Here is a 21600-nt window from a genome sequence, read left to right as displayed (position 1 = left end):
CCTCGTAGTAGGAAAGAGTCCACTGAGGCCCCAAGCTGATTTAGCATCAAACACATTTATTTCACTTTTATTGAATACAAGAACAGTGAGCACACACGCATACACCACCGAGCACTGAAAAGGAGTATGACCGAAGGGGGGAGAGGGAGAACAAGGGAAGAGAAAAGGAGAATTAGTGAAGGAACAACAGAGCGTTGCAGTTGGTTGGTAAGGTGCTTCTCAAATAAAAATAAATATTATTGTTATTATTGTTGCTGTTATTATTACTCATGCATTTGCAGGCCAGGTTTGGAATGAATTTGTGGCATCGGGTAAAAACAGGCACTCGTGTCTCCCACCCCTTTCAACAGAGAGGCCCCTGGAAGAAAACAAGCAGTGATCAGCTATCTGAAACAGCAAGGTGATGGGCAGGCTGGGGGAGCTGAGCCCGCGGGGGCCTCAGTTGTTGCTGAGCAGCAGAAACCCACACCTCACCAGGCGAACAAGCAGTGAGCTTTTTTCTTTCCTTCTTTTCTTTTTTTATTCAAAGTTTTTAAACACTGCCACCCATTAAACACGCTGCGGAAGCCAGGGACTGGATCTGCTCACTCCAAACATAACTCCTTTCAGTCCAAGCGCACATCAAGTCTAACTCCGTAAGGCCACTAATTTTAACAGTAACCGCTTTTGGAACTGTACACAATCTCAAAAGCAAGTATCTAGTTTCACAGTAGCCTCTGGTGGGTTGTCAAGGTGCCAAAGCCAGGTGAGCTCCTCCGACTATGAAACACCCAGTGTGCTGATGAACATGAGCACTGTGTGCAGACCGCGAGTCCTCCACCACCCCGCCTCTCTATCTGAAAGTGCCACTGCTGATTACAGCTGGTTCGGGTGTATTGAAAAAAGAAAAGAGAGAAAAGTAGCCTCTTTGCAACTGCCTTAACTTTTTTTTGGCTGGGGGTCTGGTCTCTAAAGGTAGCTGAAGGTGCTCAGATGGAAGCTGGGGAGACCCTCACGACCTGGCAGCACTGGTGCCAGACAGCAGCTCTGCCCGCTTCCCAAGCAGCCTGTGCTCACACCTTTCACGCTTGCAGGAGAAACCTCTCTGCCTGGAGAACAGACTCCACGGGGACATACCAGCAAGCAACTGGTGAAATCGCGGCTGCCAGGGAGCAGGCTCTCTCCTAGGACAGCAAAGGCGGTGAGCGGGGTCTGCCCACAACATCCTCACGGTGCAGGCTCTCCTGCTCGCTGTCATCCTCCGAGACGTTGCAGGACCTGGCAAAACGCACCTATTTCTGGGCACAGTCTGTGTGAGGGGTGGGAGACTAAAGGCAAAATGGTGCAGAATCGTGGGCCCTTCTGTTTCCACAGGAGCTAGAGACGATTCCAAGAAGGAAACCCGTTTATTTCCTTTCCTTTCTGATTTTGGTTCCAAGTCTACCCTAACCGCCTGGTTCACAGTGTACGAGGCCCTGGGCTTGGCCCATGATCCTCTTCCAAAGGCAGCCGTAGAGGAAGCCTGTGGCTAAAGGCTGAGCTGGGATGAGTTGGGGGAAGGCAGCTCCACTGACATCTCCTCAACACGCGCCTTCTTATGCAGAGGGCTCTCTCGCCCAGCCTGGGATGCTGGGGACGCTCTGCACTGATGGAAACAGCACTGTCTCTCCAGTGCCCATCCCTAGGCAGGGGCTGCCATTGCCCCACCATTGCTGCCACCAGCCCGCAACGCCTCGGGCAGCCCCTGCCATCACACCCTGGGCAGCGGGGGAGGCAGGGCAGAAACAACCCCTCTGCCTTCGACCCTACTACAAAACTCAAGTAACTTCATTACTGGGATCCAGAAACAAAGCAAAACCACCCCACCCGCCGGCATGGCTCAGTGGGCTGGAGAGGAGTGATGAATGCGGCCTGCGGCTGCCACCTTGCTCCCAGCTGACTCCCATGGCTCTGGGTGGGGGCCGGGGAGATGATCCTGCCTACAGCTGCCAGAGCCGCAGCCTCAACCTCCCTCCCTGCCCCTCCAAGTCACCACTGACCCTCCAAATCCAACCACCATACACTGCAGATCAGCCGGTGGGACATCTCCCATCTCTCACCCTCTCCCCTTCCCCCCCAAAACAGCAGCGGCTGAAACCTTCCCCGTTCTCTTCTTGCAGGACTGAGAGTCCCACGTGTGATCTAAGAGTCTCAAAGTACACCAACCACAGTCAATCAAATAGTTAATAATTTAAAAATGTCGTCATTATATTTACCAGCACTGTTGAATTATTTCAGTATTGTTCCCTCCCTCCCCCCTTGTTATATATAATAATATACATAACTTAAATGCACATCCATATGAAACCCTACAGGCTGCTTTTTTATAAATGAGAAACCATATACATATCATTTGTTTTGTTTGAAATGAAATCCATTCTTAAATACCTTCAGAGAACAAGAGGTTGGACAAGTGCACAGAGAAGATAAGGAAGGGAAGGGGAAGAGTTAACAGAACCCCAAAAGATGCAAAAGAACCAGCATGGAATGAGGAGAAGGGCGAAACGACACTTGAGAATCGGAAAATAACTCTAAGGTAATAAATTCAATGGTTTTCTCTCTTCTTTCCAGAGGTGGGGAATGGTTTTGCTTCTGCTTGTGGTTTTTTATTTCAGTTTGCTTATTTCTTGCTTTGTTGCAAAGCAGTTTTCCTTTCCATTCAGTGTGCAACAAATGAACTCATGATTGTGTATCCTTTAATGTAACATGCAAGATGGTGGCTTATTGTGTTGTTAAGAATATTATTGTTATTATTATGATTTTTTTTAATCTTATCACCAATCCTGTAAATTCTTCAATTTATCTGCGGAGGGTTGGCTTTGTTTGTTGGTGGTGGTGTTTGCTATTCATTTCCAGCATATAGCAGCAGTGCAAGGATGCATTTTTGTTTCCTGTTTTTATATATATATATATATATGTATGTATGTATATATATATATAATATATTTGCTATTCCTTTTTAAAAATTTTTGTCTCTCGCCACGAACATTTCAGCCAGGATGTCTATGTCTTGCTGACAAATCCAGCATGAAGGCTCCTTCTCCCGCTGTTCTCCAGGTTTGAATACAGATGCCAACTTCCATGAACATGTTGGTCAAGATTCCTGTACAAGGCAGATGGAAATGACCAGTCATGGGGTGCTGATTTCTTTGGCTATAAAAGGGCTCCTCTTTGTATGAGACCACTGGACAGTAAATTTGCAAACGCTTGGGGCCACAGTTTGCACTTAATTACTGGGACCTCTGGCAATTAACAGGAACTCTTAATTCACTGGGCTGGTGTTGGTGTATGGGGGAGATAAGGATGAGTCACTGCTCCCTTATTTTAAGCCATTCAATTAAAACTGGGTGGCTCCCTGCAGTGATGCTGAAGTGTCTGGGCTTGCTTGTTTGTACTGTATGATAGGAAGTAAGATTAGGCAGATGCAAGAGCCTCTTCTGACCTTCCAAGCTGCAATGGAGCTGGTCGCTTTTCCAAGCTTAAAAGCTGCCAATCAAAACCTTCATATGATAAAGAAACACAAAATCATATTTCCAAAGAGGCCTCTCAAAATGCACCTGCAGCCTGGCTGGTGACAGAGCTGCTCATACATTTTTCAGCAGTGAAGCTGCTTTCAGAAGCTCCCCCTCTCCTTTCCACCATGCTCCTCCACCCCTCAGCTGCTCTGACACGAAGGTCTGTTGGGCTGTGCCACCACCAAAGGGCTGCAGCAGCCCGGCTGATGGGGAGCAATGGGAGCAGAGCAGGCGGGTAAGAGTGGGGCAGGAGTGAGTCCTCAAGCCAGCTTTTGCCCTGAAGAAAAATGTCTGGAGCTGCGACTGCTTTGGGGCATCTGCGGGGAGGTGCAGACCTTGTGTGCTGCTGCCTGCACCTGCCTGTGTATGAAAGGACAACCTGGGGATCTGAATGGGCCTAAAGAAACCTCTTTTTTTACAAACACTGGTCTGATACTTTGGACTGGCTTTACAGAACCTGTAGCCAAGTTTCTCAGCCCATCCACAAAACTGGTATCACCAGGTCCTTTGTTCTTTACATGCAAATGACTCTGACCCCTCTGCTGAGCAAGGTGACACCTGCAGAACTGCTTCTGGTAGCATGGCACCGGCTTTCTAACCACAACCAGGTGGCCATGCCCAGAGCCACCATCACACGGGGACGGCTGGCCAGGAGCTGCCACTCTTAGTGCTGAGGAGCAGAAACACCTACCAGCACCTGCAGCTGGTGGGGATCAGAGACACTTGCCCAGTTACATGCACCCCTACGCAGCAGGTATAAATCTTACCTGGTAACTTCTCCACCTACCTGAGGTTTCTTGTCCCTTTCCTCTGGAGAAGGTTCTGTTTCTCTGTATACCACAGCTTTGGTTACCAGCATGTCGGGATGTTGTAGTTTTGCCTCTTTGATTGCTAAAGCCAGTGCCTAGAAACCAGAAGGATGAAAGCATTTTTTTGTCAATTCCCTGAAATCTGGTACGCTGCTCTCAGCCAGACAGAGCAGGTGGACAGAAAGCAGCTGGAGCCCACCACTGATCAGGGATTCGCACACCATTGGGAAGCCTCATGCACTGCCTCTCTCTTGCTGGTTTTTTCTGTAGATATGCTCTATGTACCAGGCTCCCTAATGAAACCCAAGCAAAGGAACAGCAGCAATTCTCTCTGCAGGAAAACCCTAGAAAAGTCTACAGTAATAATCTAATTATATTTATTATAATTCTAAAAAAGTCTAAGAATGATTTTAGAGCATTTTAAATACTTTAGCTCTTTTTCTTCTTAAGCAAAAAATCCCAAAGGGTTAAGCCACAGGAAAATGACCCTGTGGCCCTAGATATTTGTGTCAATCCCTTTTATTTCATCATAAAAGTTTGTCACTTTTTGTTCCTCTATCACAGAGGCAGATGCCTCTACCATCACTTGGAGTAAGTCAACCTGTAATGAGACTGTGCTGGAAAGAGAGGAATAACCCGGATCACTTTGGAGTATTTTCACAGAGAAAGAGCAACTGGAAATGTATTTTAAGAAAATAAAAAGGTGATCCCATCACTGGGCTCTGTGCTGGGATGTAACCTTTACCACTGCTTCTTTGCTGCAGCTGGCGCTGATGGGAGCTGGGCTGGGGCTTCACATGGGTGCCACTGCACCCCGTGGGGACCTGCACTGCCAGACAGAGCTGCTGTTTGGGGCATCAGGGGTCAGTTTTTGGAGAGAAGGGCTAAACAGGCACGAGCCAGAACCAGAAGCATGTGGTGCTGCAGCTGGGGGCAGCCAGAGCTGGGCAAAGCCACGGCATCCTGCTCCTACCTGGTCCTGGTCCACGTCTTCATCTCCTGTGATGATGATGCGCTTCTCTATTCGGGTCTCGGAAAACCCTCCTTTCACAGTCTGCACAACAAGAAGGAAAGCACTCACCCACAGCTCTCCGAGAAGCCAGCTCCTGGTAGGTGTAGCTCTGCCCATGGGAGGAAGGACTACGCCAGCATCGCCTTAGGAAGTCCCCCCGTAATTTAGCATATCTCCCACTACACTTGACTTGCTGAATGGTGAGAACTGGCAAGACACAGCTGGCCACAGGTGGGGAGGAAAGGAAAAGGCCCAGGTGGCAGGTACTGAGCACCCCTCCTTCCTGCTCAGGTCCCTCACTGAGCTTCTGCTTTCATTTATGTGCGCTTAATTTGGGAATGAAATGGCCATGGGCGAGGTCCTCTGATGCAGCCTCATCTCCTTCAGTTCCTGCCATCGCTCCCCCTCGCCTGCACCACTCCAGCTCTAATAAACCCAAAGCACCCCATGCTAACACGGCCCCCATAGCTGACACAAGGCCAGATGCCCCAGCACTGTTGCTGTCGGCTTCTTGGGTCAGGGGGACCTGGGGTCTGATTCTAGGTGCATCTGGAAACACTCACCCCTGTTGCACAGGCAGGGACTCGCACGCACGCCGCTGGCAGCCTAATTCAGAGTCCCTCCCACCCCTGCAGTTGGCTTCAGGAGGTCAGCGACACTGCGTGCTGCTCACCTTGTCACCCCAGCGACTCCCTGCACTCCCAGTCTACCAACGAGTAGAGGTGGGCACAACATGCTCCCAGTCCCCGCAGGTGGTATGCAGGTGATGAACACCCGATGTCTGGCTGTCCCTGCCTGTGGCCCACCACGGTCATGCCTGGCTGGATGGGACAGGCTGACCTGGGCACGGGGCACCCAGAGCGGGGCACGGGCGCTGTGCTGGCTCGACATCCCCCATGGAACAGCACACACTTTTTTGTCTTGTAAGGAGGAGAGGGGCATTTTCTGCTGGACCAACCACAATATGAATCCACCCATCCTCAAATTCCAGTGGCTTGCATCAGGTTGCCCCCTTTGGAGCTGCTCTTACCTTGGTAACGTGGGTAGTGGTGGAAGTGGAGAGGGTTTCCGCAGTGGCACTGAATATGCTGGTGAGCACTTCCTTCCCGGCAGAGCCGCTGGTGATCTGCAGGACAGAGAGCAGCAGCATCAGTGGGGCTGCCACAGGGGAGCCCCCAGCGCTGGCTCCCAAAGAGCTGGGACCTTCCTACCGGGATGCACCTACTCAGCCAAGCACGGGAGGGAAGCGAGTGGCAAGCGAAAAAAAAGACACTGTGCTGTGCTTCCAACCGGACCTAGTTTTTTGGGGGGGCAAAGGAGAGGTTTCCACAGCTACCCCAAGCCCAGAGCCACAGGACAGGGCCTCTGCAGCAGGGAGATGATTTCATGGCTGCGTTTCGCTCTTCCCCCTCCATCCTCAGAGCCACCCTAAGTGCAGAGCTCTCAGGCTGCTTCTAGCTTTGTCCATCCCGCTTTGCACGGCGTGGGCTGAGAAGGTTGTGCTGGTGCTCCTTGCTGCACAGAGTGACGAGCCTGGGGCAGCACGTGGCATTTGGCCAGGCTTGACTCCATCAAAACGAGGCAACAGAGTAGAAAAACACTTTACAGAGGAGGGCCTGCTGCTGGGCAGGGTTACTGATGGCCGTCACCTCCACCGGGAGTCAGAAGACTTTGTGTGTGGCCTTGGGTGGCCAGGCAGCACACCCAGGGCTAAAGATATCTCAGCCTGCTATGTGACCTTCACCAGGCACTGGGCTATTTTTTTGGAATTATTCTCCCCCAGAAGATGCTCAAGGTGCATATCTGGCACAGGAGAAAGGCCATGGGTAGGGGGTCCCCTGCCATCTTGCTCCCCAACCTTCTGAGCATCCTTCTCCTTCTCCCAGTACCAATACACCAGCCAAGGGTGCTGGGAACATGGAAGGGGGCCCTGTGGGACCAACCCCAGCCCACCCCCAGCCCCCGCAGGGCCGCTTCCCTCCCTCCCTCCCCACCATTTGGCCTGGCTGGTGGTGCCACATCCCCCTCCTCACCGGTGAGAGGGAGCGAAGGTCTGTCGCGGGAACAGCCCCTTTCCCAGCCTTGGTGCTGTGGTCCTGAAAGAAGAGCAGATGGGCACGTTGGCTTGGATGCAATGTGGGGGCAAACATGGCAGGTCACCCTCCGCAGACATCCCCGGGGGGGCAGGGTTCCCCCCCAGCACAGCCAGCCCCAGTCGCCCTCGCCGGAGCAGAGGCACCTCAGGGCATGGCAGGTCCCCCACCGCTCAAGGGGCCAGCCCTGCTTACTGAGGTCGCCAGTGCCGTCTCTGCGGTGCCAGCGTGAGCAGTGGCTGTGGTGTCCCTGCTGCCCGGGGTGCCTCCTTCCACCTGCCAGGGCAAAGGAAACCCGGTGAGCCTGGAGGTGCCAGGGAGGGGGTGACACTTGCAGGGATGGTGCGGCCATCCTTGCTGCCAGAGAAAGCCAGGGAGGGCCATGAGGCCACGGACACGTGCAGTGCAGCATGTATGGTGGCCATCACCCTCTGGAGATGTCCCCATGTGCCAGTGCTGCCCAGCAGCATGGCAGAATATCTCTGGGTGGGCTTTGGTTTGATATTCTGGGGACTCCAGCAAGATAAGGGTGAGCAGAGGCCCCCTAACCCACCCTCCCAGTGCTGCTGCCTGGGGACAGGTTTTGCTGGACTGAGGCTTGGCAGAGCCATCAGGGAGCAGGGCCACAGGAGGACGGAGCTGCCATGTCACCTGGGCTGCCTCTGTGGTGCTGACCTGGTGGGGAGCGGAGCCGTCTGCTTCAGGTTTCTTCATGCCTGGGCCCAGGCCGACAGTCACAGCATCCGTCTTCGGTGCTGATGACTGCAGAGGAAACACAGCAAGTCAGGCACTGGGGCACGATGCCAACAGCCCTGAGTACTCCTTGTGCAGCAGCCCCCATGAGCTGAGCATCTCTGCCCCACTCCTCAGCAGGTGCCACACACGTTTGACATCCTTCGAGCCGTCATGCCAAGCCCTACCTGGGCAAAGAGCAGAGGCCAGGCTGCTGCCCTGGGCAGGTGGCCACTGTGCAAAGGGCCCTGTGTGACTGACATACCCCAAATCAGACCTGATGCTCTGTCCCTGGGGTTTTCAGGGATTTTTTGGATATAGACACCATCGGTTAGGGCACACTGGTCTTCAAAAGGTGGGTGACACCCACCAAATACATTTCACTTGTGCCCTGCAGCAGGTTTATGATCTGCACCAGGTCCTGGTGGCTGTGGTTATACCCAGGGAGTCAGAACTTCAGGGGAATGGAGACAGGTTTTCAGCGTTTCCCTGCTACAGGAAACTGGAGCTGCCAGGTGCTCCTGCACAGAGGCTGCTTCACCACTGCTCAGCATTCCTGAGCCAACAGCCTCCCCTGCCCAGCGCTGGCCATGGGGCATGGTGGAGCTCATCACCCATGCCCACAGCCCTCCTGTGACCCTGTAGCCCACGGCACAAGTGTTTCCAGGCTGGTTCAGAGAAACCTCCCTCTAATTCTGCAGCTTTATCCTGGCTCCAGGTCTGGACTCACCCTGGCAGCTCCAGGCAGCGTTGGGGACTTACCTGCCAGGGCTGGAGGGCTGCCCCAGCGCTGACCGGGCAGGAGATGGCCCTGGCCTGGCGCAGAGGCAAGGCTACATTTCGTCCGAGCTGGAGCTGGCTCTACCGTCCTCTCCCTGTAGCATACACTCAACTTCCACACGCATGCCGCATGCATTTTTCTTAGCCCTGTTAATAGTCACTCCCAGCACAGGAGTGACCCTCCACGAGCTTTGGAGAGGCTCCCACAAGCTACTCTGTAAATCCCTCCCAGCCCCGGCACGACCAGAGAGGTTAGTTGGCAGCACATTTCTCTTCACTACACAAACTGGTCACTGACTTCATGCAAAACACAAGGACAGAACTGTTGGTTAGTGACACGTGCCCTTCCCAGCTGCTGACATGCTGTAGTGGTGCAAGGGACAGGGTGGGCAGCCAAACACGGGGGATTACGAGATGACGATGACTTCTGCTGGTTAGCAGTGCACAAAACACACGACAGAGCCATGCAACACAGACGACAGCGTGTGCCGGGGGAAAACAGCTACACCGGACAGGAACCTGGGGATGTTTGAAAGCTAGCATGCTCTTCCAAACCAGCATGGGAGTGCACACCAGCGAGGTAATACTGGGCACCAGGACAAGGAACATGGAGGCATGATGCACTGAGACAGTCTCGGTGGAATGGTGTCCTTGTGTACCTCTAGATGGGAGACATCTGGGCTGGGCTGGGAGACCTTCTCCCCGCCTTTGACATCCTCTTCCAGTCCGGGAGCTACTTTGTCAGTGTGCTGCAAGGAAACCAGGCCTTCGTCTTCTGTTTCACTTTTGTCCTTGTCCAGCTCAGGCAGGCTCCGGGAGATGTCCTCAAAGGCTGTGCCATGGAAGTCACCAATAACTGTGAAGTCCACCTCTGCTTCCAGGCTGGAGGTTGAGCTGACTGTGATGCTGGAGCACTTGCGCTCGATGGCCAGGTGGTTGTCCTTCAGAAAGACCGAGTCCTTCTCCTGGTCCTGCTCCTCGTCGCCGGTGTCACTCTCAGGAGCCCTGTGCCGAGGTGGCTTAGCTTTCTCCTCGGCGCCCTCCCTCAAGCCCGCTCTCTGAATGAGACACAATGGCGGAGAGAGACGGAGACAGTGAGCACCGCACGGCGCAGCAGCGCTGGCAGCGCCGACGGGGGAGAGGGGAGGAGGAGGAGGAGAAAGAAGCCTGCAGCAAACATCACAGAGTAGAGTCAAACACAACTCAAGCATGGAGACTCAAACCTTTCTGACAGCAGCGACTTTGCAGGGGTGGAGTGGGGGAGAGGTGTTATTCAATCTGATTTTGCCAAAAGTCTATTGGTAATTAATCATGTCACAAAAGGGTCAGTCACACAGAAAAGCTTGGCCAGCTTGGAGGCACATCAGTGCACCCGGTGGAAGCAGATGTATGCAAAACAACAGGTCTGTTAAGAGACATTCAGAAACAGCTCAGACGCCAGTGCTATTGTATGTCAGTAAGGTTGGGCACTCAAAAAAAAACAAACAAAGGGAAAGAAAGAGAGAAGAGTTTGAAAGAAAAGGGCCCCACCAGCCACGCGTGGTGAAGGAGAAGCGAAGGAGTGTGCCAATTCCACTGAGCATCCGCGTGGGCCCTGCGGAGCGTCACCCCGGGGGGAGGAGGACCAGCCACCCCCCAGCTCTGCACGCCAGGGCGGCTGCTCACGCTGGGGAGTGAATCTGCCCCCCCACCACAACACCTCCCCTCCAGAGGCCTCACGCAGCCGGGGATGAGTCTTAGGGATGAGCTGGTTGAGTGTTTGGTCAGTGTAATTGACAGCACGATCAGAGCCAAGGGATGACCTCCCTCCGTTAGCTCTACACCAGACATGGACATACCTCTCAACTCCACCATCAGAGGGTACATTTGTCCTCGCCACACTTTGCCATGAAGCCATGGGAAATCTAGACCCATGCTGAACTTTACAACTCACTCTAGGCAGTTCTCCCTTAGGAACAGCTCTAAGCCCACTGATGCCAGAGGAAACCCACCTCCTGGACTCTGGTCCAAGTGTTTGCAGCCAGAGCTGCCCCTGCAATGGGCCAGGCTGTGCCAGCACAACCTTCCCTTGGCACTGCTGGGAGGTTGAGAGGTATGAGAAACAGGGTGTCAAAAAAACTCAAGAGGAACACACCTGCATACATGTTTTCGTGTGTGTGTGTATGTATAAATATATACATAACAGCTCTGCAATGGGGAGAGGAGCTGGAAGCACACAGCCCTCAGCTGGTTAATGTGAGCTTTCACACTACAGTAAGAAGCAGTTAGTAAAACAGCACTGAGACCTGGAAGACCACTGGAACAGCAGTCTTTAAATTCTCTTCTTTCAGGCTGGATTTTATTGACGGGTCAGATAAATCCTTTTCTTCCCCACTTGGTTCCTGAGATTTGCTCTGGATTAGAGAAAATGGTTAGTTGTAAGGAAATGAACTCTACAGGCGCTGATCTAGAGCTTACAAGAGCGAAGAAAGCTATTTCATCATCCAGCCACCAGCTTGCTGAAGACAGGGGAGGGTGGGTGAGGCTGGCGAGCTAAGCAAGAAGGGATATCAACATAAGAAATGCAAGGGTGAAGCTGGAAGCGTGGGCACGCCGCTGCTAGGTGTGCGTGCGCGTCCGTGACAGAGTCGCAGCTCCTTCAGCCACCCCCCGTCTCCCTTTCTTGCTCCTGGACATGAAGCTTGGGTGCCCGCTCTTGGGTTTAGCGAGCGACATTCTCCAGGGAGCCAAAATGTCACGGGGGGGTCACAAAACAGAAGCTGATGAACCAACTGGCCAGCGGGTCTGCATTCAGCAAATAAGCCTGACCACACACACATACATAAAAGGACAGGGGATGCAAAGCGACTGCTGTCAGTCAATGGATGTGTGAGGAGCCACTGAACATGATAATAAAGAGCCACACAACATGCGCATGAACTTTCCATCCGGACAGTTCATTGGAAGAGTTACCACGGCTTCTGCCAGTGTGAGTTCGCAGCCAGAGTCAGGGGAGGCCAGGTCAGCACTGTCTTCTCCTTCGTGCTCCAGGTCAACAGAAACATCTTCCTTCAGAGAGAGAGGCTGGGAGGTGTCTCCCGAACCAGCCCCTTGCCCGAGGGCCAAGGAGCCCCCACTGGACGCGGGTCCCACCGGAATGACTGGCACCGCCGGTGCTGAGGCAAGGCCTGTGTTCAAAACCATGTCCTGTGCCAGACCCATCTTCCCCTTTGCTTTTGCTGATGTCTCAGCTTCAGGCACACGCTCTTGTCCCTCCTGGGCTGCCCTTCTCTCTGCTTCGCTTTGCTCGAACATCTTAATCTTAGAGGCCACTGAGGTTTTCCTGTAGCTCTCGCTGTCCTGCCAGCTACCTGGGGCCACAGTGACATCTCCATGCTCCTGCGATACAGCTCCCGTCCTCCCAGCCACACACATCAACAACCCGGACTCTATTTGATGTGTCCCACTGCTCACGTGCAGCTCTCCCCCACCTTCATAGATCAAGGTAGAGAGCCGGTACGTCTTGCTTCCTTGACACAAACCTGCTACTGGGGTGTGGGAGTGCGGGACATCAGCAGCTTCTTTGGGAGGAGACTTGTCCTGCAGAGGCTGCCCCAGAGCAAGGTCACTGTCCCTGGCGGTTTCTCCTACTGTAGGGCTCCTGCCCTGCAGATCTTGTCCCACATTAAACTCTAAGTCCCAGGGTGGCTCTTGCGCTTTGGGATCTGCAGTGTGGAGCAGCCCTCCAGCCACAGGACCCTCTTGGGGCAGGTCTCTTATTATAGCCTCAGTCTGTTCTTCTGATTCTTCTGCCTTGGGAGGCAGCTCTTCCAAGCAAAGGCTTTTCTCACGGGACAATTCTTCCATCCCACAGCCTTCATCTCTGGTCAGCTTCTCTGAAATGGTCCCTATGTCCTGGGAGAGCTCTTTTATCATAGGCTTCTCCTCCTGGAGCGGCTCTTCTGTGGCAGGGACTTTCCTCTGGGTTGCCATCGCTGTGACAGGGTCCATGTCCTGGGCCACCTCCCCTGTGGCTGGGTCTCTGACCTGGATCAGCTCTGCTGCAGCATCTGTGTTTTGGGGTGGTCCTCCTGCAACAGGACTTGCACCTCGGTGTAGTTTCCACGTAGCAAAGCCCATGTCTTGGGGTTGTTCTTCAGACTCAGGATTGGCACCCCTGGGTATCGTCACTTCTGCTACAGGGCTCACATCCTTAGGTGCTCCTTTGCTGACTACAGGGCTTGCCTCCTTGTGTGCCACCTCCACGGAGAGGTTCACATCCTTGGGTATGCCCACACCTCTTACAGGACTGGTGCCCTGAGACAGGTCTCTGCCCTCAGGTTCAGCGCCTGGGGCTGGCTCAGCAGGGGCAGGGCTAGACTGCTGGGGAAAGGACGTAGGGGTAGGAGTGCTGGGTTTATCCCCTTCCAACCCCGCAGTGGTGTGAGGGTGGCCCTGCTGAGGCACAGCTGATGGAGGTGACTTGGTCTCTATCTCTTCCATCTGAAGAACCTCTTTGGCACTTTCCTCCTTGTCACCATCTGCTCCAATCCTTCCCGAGAGCCCCTCCACTGCTGTGCTGAAGTCCAGGCTCTGTACTGGGCTCCCTCTGTGCTCCTCAGCCTTGTGGCCATCCCCTGCCAGGCCACATGGCTTCAAGCCTCCCTTTGGGCTTTGCAGATCCATCTCCTCTGGTCCCACCTCTCGGGAGCATGGTAGGGCTTCATCTCCCTTGGGTGCTTCACAGCCTGTAAGCTCAGCAGATGTTTTCTCTTGCTGTAGGGACAGCCCTTCCTCCCACCCTGAGGTGGGACATCCTGTCCCAGGCTGCTCTGGTGCTTCAGCAGGTTTTCCAGACACTGCGCTGTGTTGTTGACTCGCTGAGGAAGGGGGTTGGAACCCTTCTGCCACAGGTGCCGCGTGCCCAGATCCCTCCCTGGACACATTCACAGTGGATTCTGGTGTCTCCTCCAAGCCAAGCCATCCACCCGTCTCCGAGAGCAGGTGTGTTTTACTATCCTTCTCCTCTCCCTCTGGATCTCCTAAGTAGATGATCCTCTGGGTTGCAGAAGTCTCCGAGCTGTCATCACTAGCCTTCACTTTAATTTTAACGAGCTCTGTGGCTGTGGCTGGCACTCTGGCCTCCGGCTTCCTGGAGGCTGCAGAAGCACACTCCTTGGAGACCACCTCACTTTCTCCCTGGGGAGGCTCTGGCCCCAAATTACTGGCTCTTTGCCTCTCCTCAGGCTGATGACATGGCTTGGGCAGACCTGGCTCACCAGTGGTTGCTTCCTCGCTCTGTTCTTGGGGCTCGTCCTCTGCGCTCTCAGCTGGCAGGCGCTCTGCCTCCTGGCTGGGCTCCCCGCTGGTTTCCTTCTCATAGATCTCATCCTCCCAAACAGACTCAAAATCCTCTGGACTAGCAATCATTTTTGCTCTCGTCCGGGTATCCAGGGCTGCATCTGCAGGCTCTTCCTGGCCTGCCACTTCCTTGGCTTTCCCTACTGCCATCTCCACTTTCGATATGCTCGCACTCATTTTCACCTCTGAAGAACTTGCATGTGTTTCTTCTTTCTTGACTCCCAGAGCTTTCTTTAGAGCTACTGCTTCCAGCCTAGGAGTTTCTCTCTCTATAAATACCCAATGCTCCGAGCCCTGCATTGCAATCGGAGCAAGAAGAGTTAGCATCAAACATACTTTACCTAACAGCTGATGATTGCTGTCATGAGTAACAGAAAGCTGATCTGCCTCTGACAGGACTGACTAAATTATTACTATTATTCATGCAAGAGTTGAGGCAGGGTCTATACAAAGAGCCTGGCAACCCGCTGATGGAGAGAAGGGACTGAAAATAAGGGGTCTGATGCCGTGACGGGGACTGAGATGCTCTATCCTCTCCAGGGACCACTTTTTGCTCTGGGTGGTGGCTCACTGACATACCTGCAGTATCTGCAGCTTTGTTGGAAGTACAGAAGTAGGAGCAATGCTCCCAGCAGACACATTAGCAGCCATCGGGGCATCTCTCATGAAGCAGGGGAACGCAGCTGGTTAAACCCAACTGGGACTGCCTGTCTGACTCCTGTTTTCCACTGGCTCTAGCAATTTCCATGAGCAAAGAGCGAGATTTCATTGTAGGCAACAGTCTGTGTTTTGAGTAGATTCACTCTCAGCTTCATCCATGTGCCCTAAGACTATGTCAGACTGCCAGGAGCATGAGCAAGAAAAGAAACCACCTTTAGGCATCAGAAAGGCCCTTTCCCCTTCCTACCAGATGCTGCAGCTCAGATTCACTCCAAAGTCCATCCTTCCTTTCCCGCTCACCAGGGAAATCTCATCAGCAGCAATTATTTAGCAGAGGTTTCTAGCAATGCTGAAACCAAGTGGTTCAGAAAATGGAACCTGTAAAAGGTTACCTGTGAAGTGTAAAAGAAGACCCTGGGCTTGGCAGCTGAGCCAGCTAGGGGTTCTGTGCAGCAAGATCCAAGCAAAGGTTGTGGAGCATCCTGCAGCTAGGACACGGTGGGTATGTGATATACCACACAGTGTATCTGCGCTGCTGCACAGGGGAGATGCTAGGTCCCTGCTACTGTCACAGGTTTGTCCTGCAAGACAGCTAAAGACTCCACAAGTGACAAGAACAAAGCACTGCTAAAATTCAACCACTTCTGGAACAGAAGGTAGAAAATAACTCATGACAAGACAGCAGCAGGAAAACACTTGCACTAATGAGGAAGCCCAGCAGCCTCCCCAGCCATCCTACTGCAGGCAGCACACACGCGAAGGGCAACGCTGCAGGCACGGTCCTGTGGAGGTCGGCACAGGGCTGGCTCTGCCCATGACACAGGCTGCCTGGGCACCAGCCTGCGGGCAGAGCCAGCGACACTTCTGCAGGCTGGGCAAGACTGACCTGCTGTGGCACCAGGATGCACTTCGGCCCCAGAGAGTGGGGGGGGCTGGTTGCCCGCTCCCTGCTCAAACTAGGAAAAATAATCCACGAAAACGTGAGCCATGCCCCATGCAGGGCTGTCAGGGTGAATGTTTGGAGCAGTTGCACCCAAAATGGAAACCTAATAACTGATATTGAATAAGGGGAATCAGGGGGGCAGATGGAAGCAGAGTGAGAGGGAAGGGAAAAGAAGATGAGATTAGAGGAGAGAGAGAAAGGACGAAAACCAATTACTAGTGGAAGGGCTTCCACAAGGAGGGGAATCAGAAACTGGTGAAAGGCCCCGGCTGCTGCCTTCTTCACCAGGTGCCAAAGCAAGCAAAGGTCCTTAGGCACAGTGCCCCAGGCCTTGCCCTGGCAGCACACACACCTTCCCCCCTGCCATGGGCTCTGGCAAGAGCATGGGCACCCCCTGAAAATCCCCCAACGAGTGCCTGGGTGGGAGGCACAACGGGGGCTGCGCACGGGTCCAGCCCACCTCAGGCCCTCTGCAAGAACGCCGAGCCGCCTGAGCTCAGAGGCGACTGCAGGCTCCTCGCACTGCCGGGAGGGACAGCTGGGATGGCACATGTGCATTGCAAGCCATGCCACACACATGGCAGTAAGGGCACCCTCCTCCACAGATGGAAGACAGACCCCTGCCAGGGCACCTGCACCCAGCCACAGCCAGGCAGCCCTGCACACCCGTGCTGGAGGAACCAGCTCTTCAGGAGACCTGTCCCATGCCAACTCCCCACAGCATCGCTTGCACAAACCTCTCCGATATCCCTTTACCCTGCACTCCCAAGCACCGTCTGCTCTCCAGGTCCCTTCCTCCACACCGGCCTCCAGTGAAGGTTTTATTTCTTCCTAGTCCATGGAAATCGCAACAGAAGCAGTTGGTGACTGCCAGGTTGCACCTAGGCCTTTCACAGTTGGGGTTGACCATGAAAGCAACATTATCACTAACTTGGCAGCTGCATTCAGCCTGCCAGGAAGCCCAGGTTGGTCTCTAGCATTCCTTTAACACCAGTCTTCCCATTCAGTAACAATGCTCGTGAGCAATTCAACCAGAAGACTGCTTACTTTCCTGAGGGTACAGCGGCTTCTCATTGCTGAGCCCCTTCCGCAGCCAAGGCAAGGATGGACAGGTTGTGAACACATGCACAAATCTCTTTAGTGAAGCCCTCTCGTCCCCCTTCTCTGGCCGCAAACCAGAGACTGTCCCTGGACAAAGACGATGAGATTCTTCAGGCTCCTTCTCTGGGTTAAGGCTTGAGATATATGTTGTAGATCAAAAAGCCTTAACACAAGTCTTCTGAAGCCTGGAACAATGTGTTCTTCCATGGCAGGACCTCTTAACCAGTAAAGAAAACCCAAAAGCTTCAGATTTATTTCCAAGCTTCCTTTGCCTCAAACTTTGTCAGGGTGAGCACAGCCCACTCCAAGGGAACTGCTCTGTGGTGTGATCTGAACTCTGGCTCAATGCCAGCTCCAGCCACAGCTCTAGCTCCACAGCTAACGGCAGCCCTTGTGTCTCCAGAGCTTGAGGATTCAGGGATGTTCGGAGCACATACTTGGATACTTGGGTGTATCCTCCAGGAAAGAAGAGAACTCCTGGAGCTTTGGAGATCAGTAGTCTGGCAGGACAGAGTGTGTGCCAAGGCAGGAGCCAAGTCTAAGAAGTGATGATGCTGGGAAGGGTCTGTCCACAGAGCAACCTTGACTTCCCAAGGGATAATTTACTTTCACACTCCCCTCCTGACAACACATCTGCTCGAGGAACAGGAGCATTTGGGAAAGCCATTTTCCCTGTGGCCTACGCATCACAAGAGAGAGCAAGCTGGTAGAAAGGAAAGAAATGACAGCATAGAGCAGCGACAGCCTTCTGCCCCTGTCAACAAGGGCCTTTGGCATCCTTCAATGTCCCTGCCATCTTTATTTGCTCCCCGGGGAGACCCAGCTCACCAGAGAAGAAAGCATGACCTTCATAACAAGGAGGGGAGAATGAGTGAATCTGAGACAACAGACTGGGTTGCTTTATCACCCAAAGCCAAAGAGACTCCTGGCACCTCCCAGCTCAGCACTCTGGTCCTCCAGCATGAGTGAGGACTGAGGGATGGAGGGGAGGGTGGAGACGCGTGTAGCTGGGGGTGACCGATAACCCAACCTCAGCGGCTCTGAAGCCCATGAGCACCAAGGGACTTTCTGGCTGAGCGTGATGAGAGCTCCAAGCTCTGCAGATGTGCTGTCCTCATGTCATTACCCTCTGAGGGCCACAAATTCCTCACTGTGACCAGAGGCCAGGGGGGGACAAGTTCCCACATATCAACTGCTGAGTCTCAGCCACTAATGCCTGGAGAGAAATCTTGGCACCTGCACCCCAGCGCAGCCCTGGCATCCCAAGGGTCTGTGGAGGGCTGAGGGGAAGACTCTCCGCATCAAGAGATGTGTGTGCACCTCAATTCTGCTGTTTCTGTCCACCAACTCGTTAATACTGGCACATAGAGGGTTCCAGCATGGATCAGGAGATGCTGCTGCAGAGCCCAAGCTTCACTGAAGGCGCCTGTACCCTTGCTGAAACCTGAGGCTGTGCTAAAGCCCTCACTCACCCCCACACTGCCTCCTGGGGACACATGCTCCAGCCAGCCCAGGTTCAGGCTCAGCCTTGCTGACGCTGGCAACTTCTGCACTGAGGGAGATGACAGGGAGCGAGAATGGGACCAGCCTCATCTGCCCCCCTGCCCGATGCTGCTCCTGCTCCGCTGTCTTCTCTGGGGGCACTCAGGCAGGACGTGCACCCCAGTACCGCTGGGCACCTCACTGCAGTGTGGCTGGGTATGACAACACCAGAACCAAGTCTCAAAGACCATTTTCTTCTGCTCAGTGATATTTCCTCCTGGCTGTCCTGGGAAACAACACCATCACACGAGATAAACCCTGCACGCAAGCAGTGCTGAGAGCCCACATTCCGCACCTGTGGGCACCGCACGAGGACATAGAGGGCAGCATGGCCCTGCTTTGCACAGGCATAAGTCCAACATTTCTGATGCCTCCAAAGATGCCCTATTTCAGGGTGCCTGGGCCTGGGGAACTGCAGCCAAAGTGAAAGCACAAGGGATCGCTGAAGGCAGCTTGTAGCTGCCTGCTTGCTTGCACCCACAGAGTACCTGTGCCATAGGGTCAGCACTGCCTCGGGACCCCCAGCACTGGCCTCCAGCATGGCCCCCTCACCCAGCGCACAGCCAGGCTTGGGGGTGCACAGCAGGGCTCCACTGGAAGGTCCCTGCCCGGACCCTGTCTCACAGCCCAGAAGGAACAGTCAGGGGATCAGATTTCAGCAACAGCCCTGTCCTGCCGAGGGATCCTGCCCATCGCTGGAGAGGGGACCCACCCAGGGGGGCCAGCGATCAGCTCAAGCTCTGCTCAGAGGGCAGGAGCCACCTTGGCAGGCCAGAGGGCCCCATGGGGGGGAAACTGTGAGAGAAGGGTGGGAAGAGGAAGATGGTGACAACCTCAGGAGAGGAGACAAGGCTTTTCTGCGTGAAAGACTCCATGCTTAGGGAAGCTCCGTGCTCAGATGCAAGATCGTCTAGGGTGTCCTCTTCCATCGTCTGTGCCAGCACGGAAACCCCAGCACCCACAGGGAAAGAGAGAGAGAGAGAGACAGACAGAGAGACACAGAGAGAGAGAGAGAGCACATGAGAAGGAATGAAGGAACAAATGGTGGGTTAGTGGATGGCTAGGTGGATGGCTGGGTGGATGGATGAACAGAGGTCACAGCTATGCCAGCTCTAGATGCTCCATTTACATCTCTGCACTTCACATATTTGCTTGTAAGAGAGATGTGAGGTGAAGTCCCTCTTCCTCTTCCCAGCTCAGTGCTTTGATGAGGGGCTGTGAGCTCACCTCTGCCCAGGCCACCCTGCAGCCCCAGGTCTCCGGTCAGTGCTGGGGACCAGCAGGCACACGTGCACATCACGAATCCCCTGCAGAGAGCCCCTGGCCCAGCCGCCCTGCAGCACCACGCACCCTCCCCACAGCCCAGCCCCACGGCTTCACTTGCTCTGCAAGACTGTCCCGAGAGGGAGCCAGGGCAAAGCGGGCCCCACGCGTGGCATCCACCCTGCCCACAGCCATGCCCATGGGTGCAGGCACAGGACGGGCTCCAGAGTCCCCGTAGGGAGAGGAGAGCAAGCGGGGGGGGTCCCTGGCAGGGAGACGGCATCCAGGCTGGCAGCGGGGATGCCCTTGCCACACGTAGCCTGTACTGCCTGTACCGAGCCAACCGGGAACCCAGCACCCAGCTGTGCCACATCCGCACCCCTCGCACTGGGGGCTCTGCATGTCCCAGCATCCCCAATTCCAGCTCCCCAGGTGCCTTCCTTTCACACTCGCAGTCCCACCGCAAAGCCAGCAGGCAAAACGCCAGGAGGGGAGGGCATGCGTGCAGGATGCCAGCGCGGCACTGCTCACACCTCCACCTACTCCCACCACCCAGGTCCCAGCTGGTGAGAGCACCATGGGGCACCTCTGCACAGCTGTCGGGTCCTGCTCTGCTGAGGACACTCCCTGGGCCGGAGCTGCACCGCGCACTGCCACGCAGCAGCCCAGCTGGTACAAGGGGTGAGGAAAGTCCCATCTCATGGGCCAACAAAGCCACAGACCAACTCTCAGGTACTCCCAAAACACAGCCCTCAGAGAAGGATGAGAAGTGCAACTCCATGCAGTGCCTGAGCACAAAGGGAGATCACTACCAGGAATGTGAAAACGGTTAGCTCGTTACAAAACAGAGACAACAGCCTGGCCAAAGGCCTCCTCCCTCCACCCCGTGTCCCCACCACGTAATTTCCACCATGCTGTCCCAGGGTGGCACAGGAGGCAGAGACCCAGAGCCCAACAGCTGAGGAACATCTTCACGCAAACAACCTGATCCCCTCCATAAGAGAAGCAGCGGAACAAACCTCGCTGGCCTTTTCTGGGGTTCCCTTTGGTGTTTCATCCTCATGCTTGGGTGAGGAAGAGGCTGGTGAGGAAGGCAGCCTCCTGTCCCGGTCCCTGTGAACCAGCTTGCTGTTGGGCTCCTTCAGGGTCCGTTTCAGCTCATTGATGCTGGCCTGATGCTTCAGCAAAACATCTTCTGGCTTGTCTAAAAACTTGTGGAAGGAGAGAGGAAGATAACTATGATTAAAGCACCGGCCAAGGCAAAAGAGATGAGCGGGGGCACTGGGAGGGTTTGCTTCACACTGGGCTTGAATTTAGGGTCTCAAAAGCCAAATGAACAGCGTGTCAGAGCACCCTGGTCTGCAGTTCTCACTAAGACCATTGCAGGGAGCAGCAAAAAGGCTGAACGCGCGTGGCAGGCTTCCCCCCGTGCAGGGCACAGCACGCCCCTTTGGCATCTCCAGCACGGCCTGTTGAGGACAAGCTAAGCCACTGGGAGGAAGAGAGTGGGCTCTCCCTCGGGATCAGCAAGGGATTGGACCCTGTTGGAAATACCAGCAGCCTCCTCTGCTGCTCTCCTGTGTCAGGCACAAAAGGAGCCTGAGCCTCTGTCCCAGCAGGGCAGGAAACCAGCATTTCCAACGGAGCTCCTTCAAAGTGGGCTTCTGCCAAAGGGCAGGAGGTCAAGTGCTGGTCAGAGATGTCCAGCATGGATCACCATGGGCCAGCCTGGGCCCAACAGCAGCCTGGGGTGGGGTGGGGTCTGTCCTGCTGTGGAGAGAGGACAGCTCAA

At 54.4% G+C, this 21600-nt stretch overlaps 1 protein-coding gene across 14 annotated transcripts in view; it reads right to left on the bottom strand.

Annotated features, from left to right (window-relative positions):
* Positions 1-36: 36 nt before the first annotated feature.
* Positions 37-21600, bottom strand: part of EPB41L1 (erythrocyte membrane protein band 4.1 like 1) — a 71120-nt gene continuing 49556 nt past the window's right edge. For 5 of the 14 annotated variants that reach the window (XM_074888416.1, XM_074888414.1, XM_074888420.1 and 2 more), the window contains 12 exons: positions 20828-21019; positions 19379-19477; positions 11912-14593; positions 11245-11352; positions 9619-10017; positions 8123-8209; positions 7643-7723; positions 7388-7450; positions 6385-6480; positions 5316-5396; positions 4321-4437; positions 37-3121 (listed from right to left, as the gene is read on the bottom strand). In XM_074888416.1, the coding sequence (XP_074744517.1) occupies positions 3113-3121; positions 4321-4437; positions 5316-5396; positions 6385-6480; positions 7388-7450; positions 7643-7723; positions 8123-8209; positions 9619-10017; positions 11245-11352; positions 11912-14593; positions 19379-19477; positions 20828-21019 (4014 nt within the window). In that variant the 3' untranslated portion in view covers positions 37-3112. The remainder of the gene's footprint in view (positions 3122-4320; positions 4438-5315; positions 5397-6384; positions 6481-7387; positions 7451-7642; positions 7724-8122; positions 8210-9618; positions 10018-11244; positions 11353-11911; positions 14594-19378; positions 19478-20827; positions 21020-21600) is intronic. The other 9 variants (XM_074888425.1, XM_074888427.1, XM_074888419.1 and 6 more) reach the window with 8 other exon arrangements.

This window comes from Strix uralensis, chromosome 18 (assembly GCF_047716275.1).
Source record: "Strix uralensis isolate ZFMK-TIS-50842 chromosome 18, bStrUra1, whole genome shotgun sequence".
NCBI lineage: Eukaryota > Metazoa > Chordata > Aves > Strigiformes > Strigidae > Strix > Strix uralensis.
Note: the sequence above shows the minus strand (reverse complement) of the source record. Positions and strands in the feature narration are given on the sequence as shown.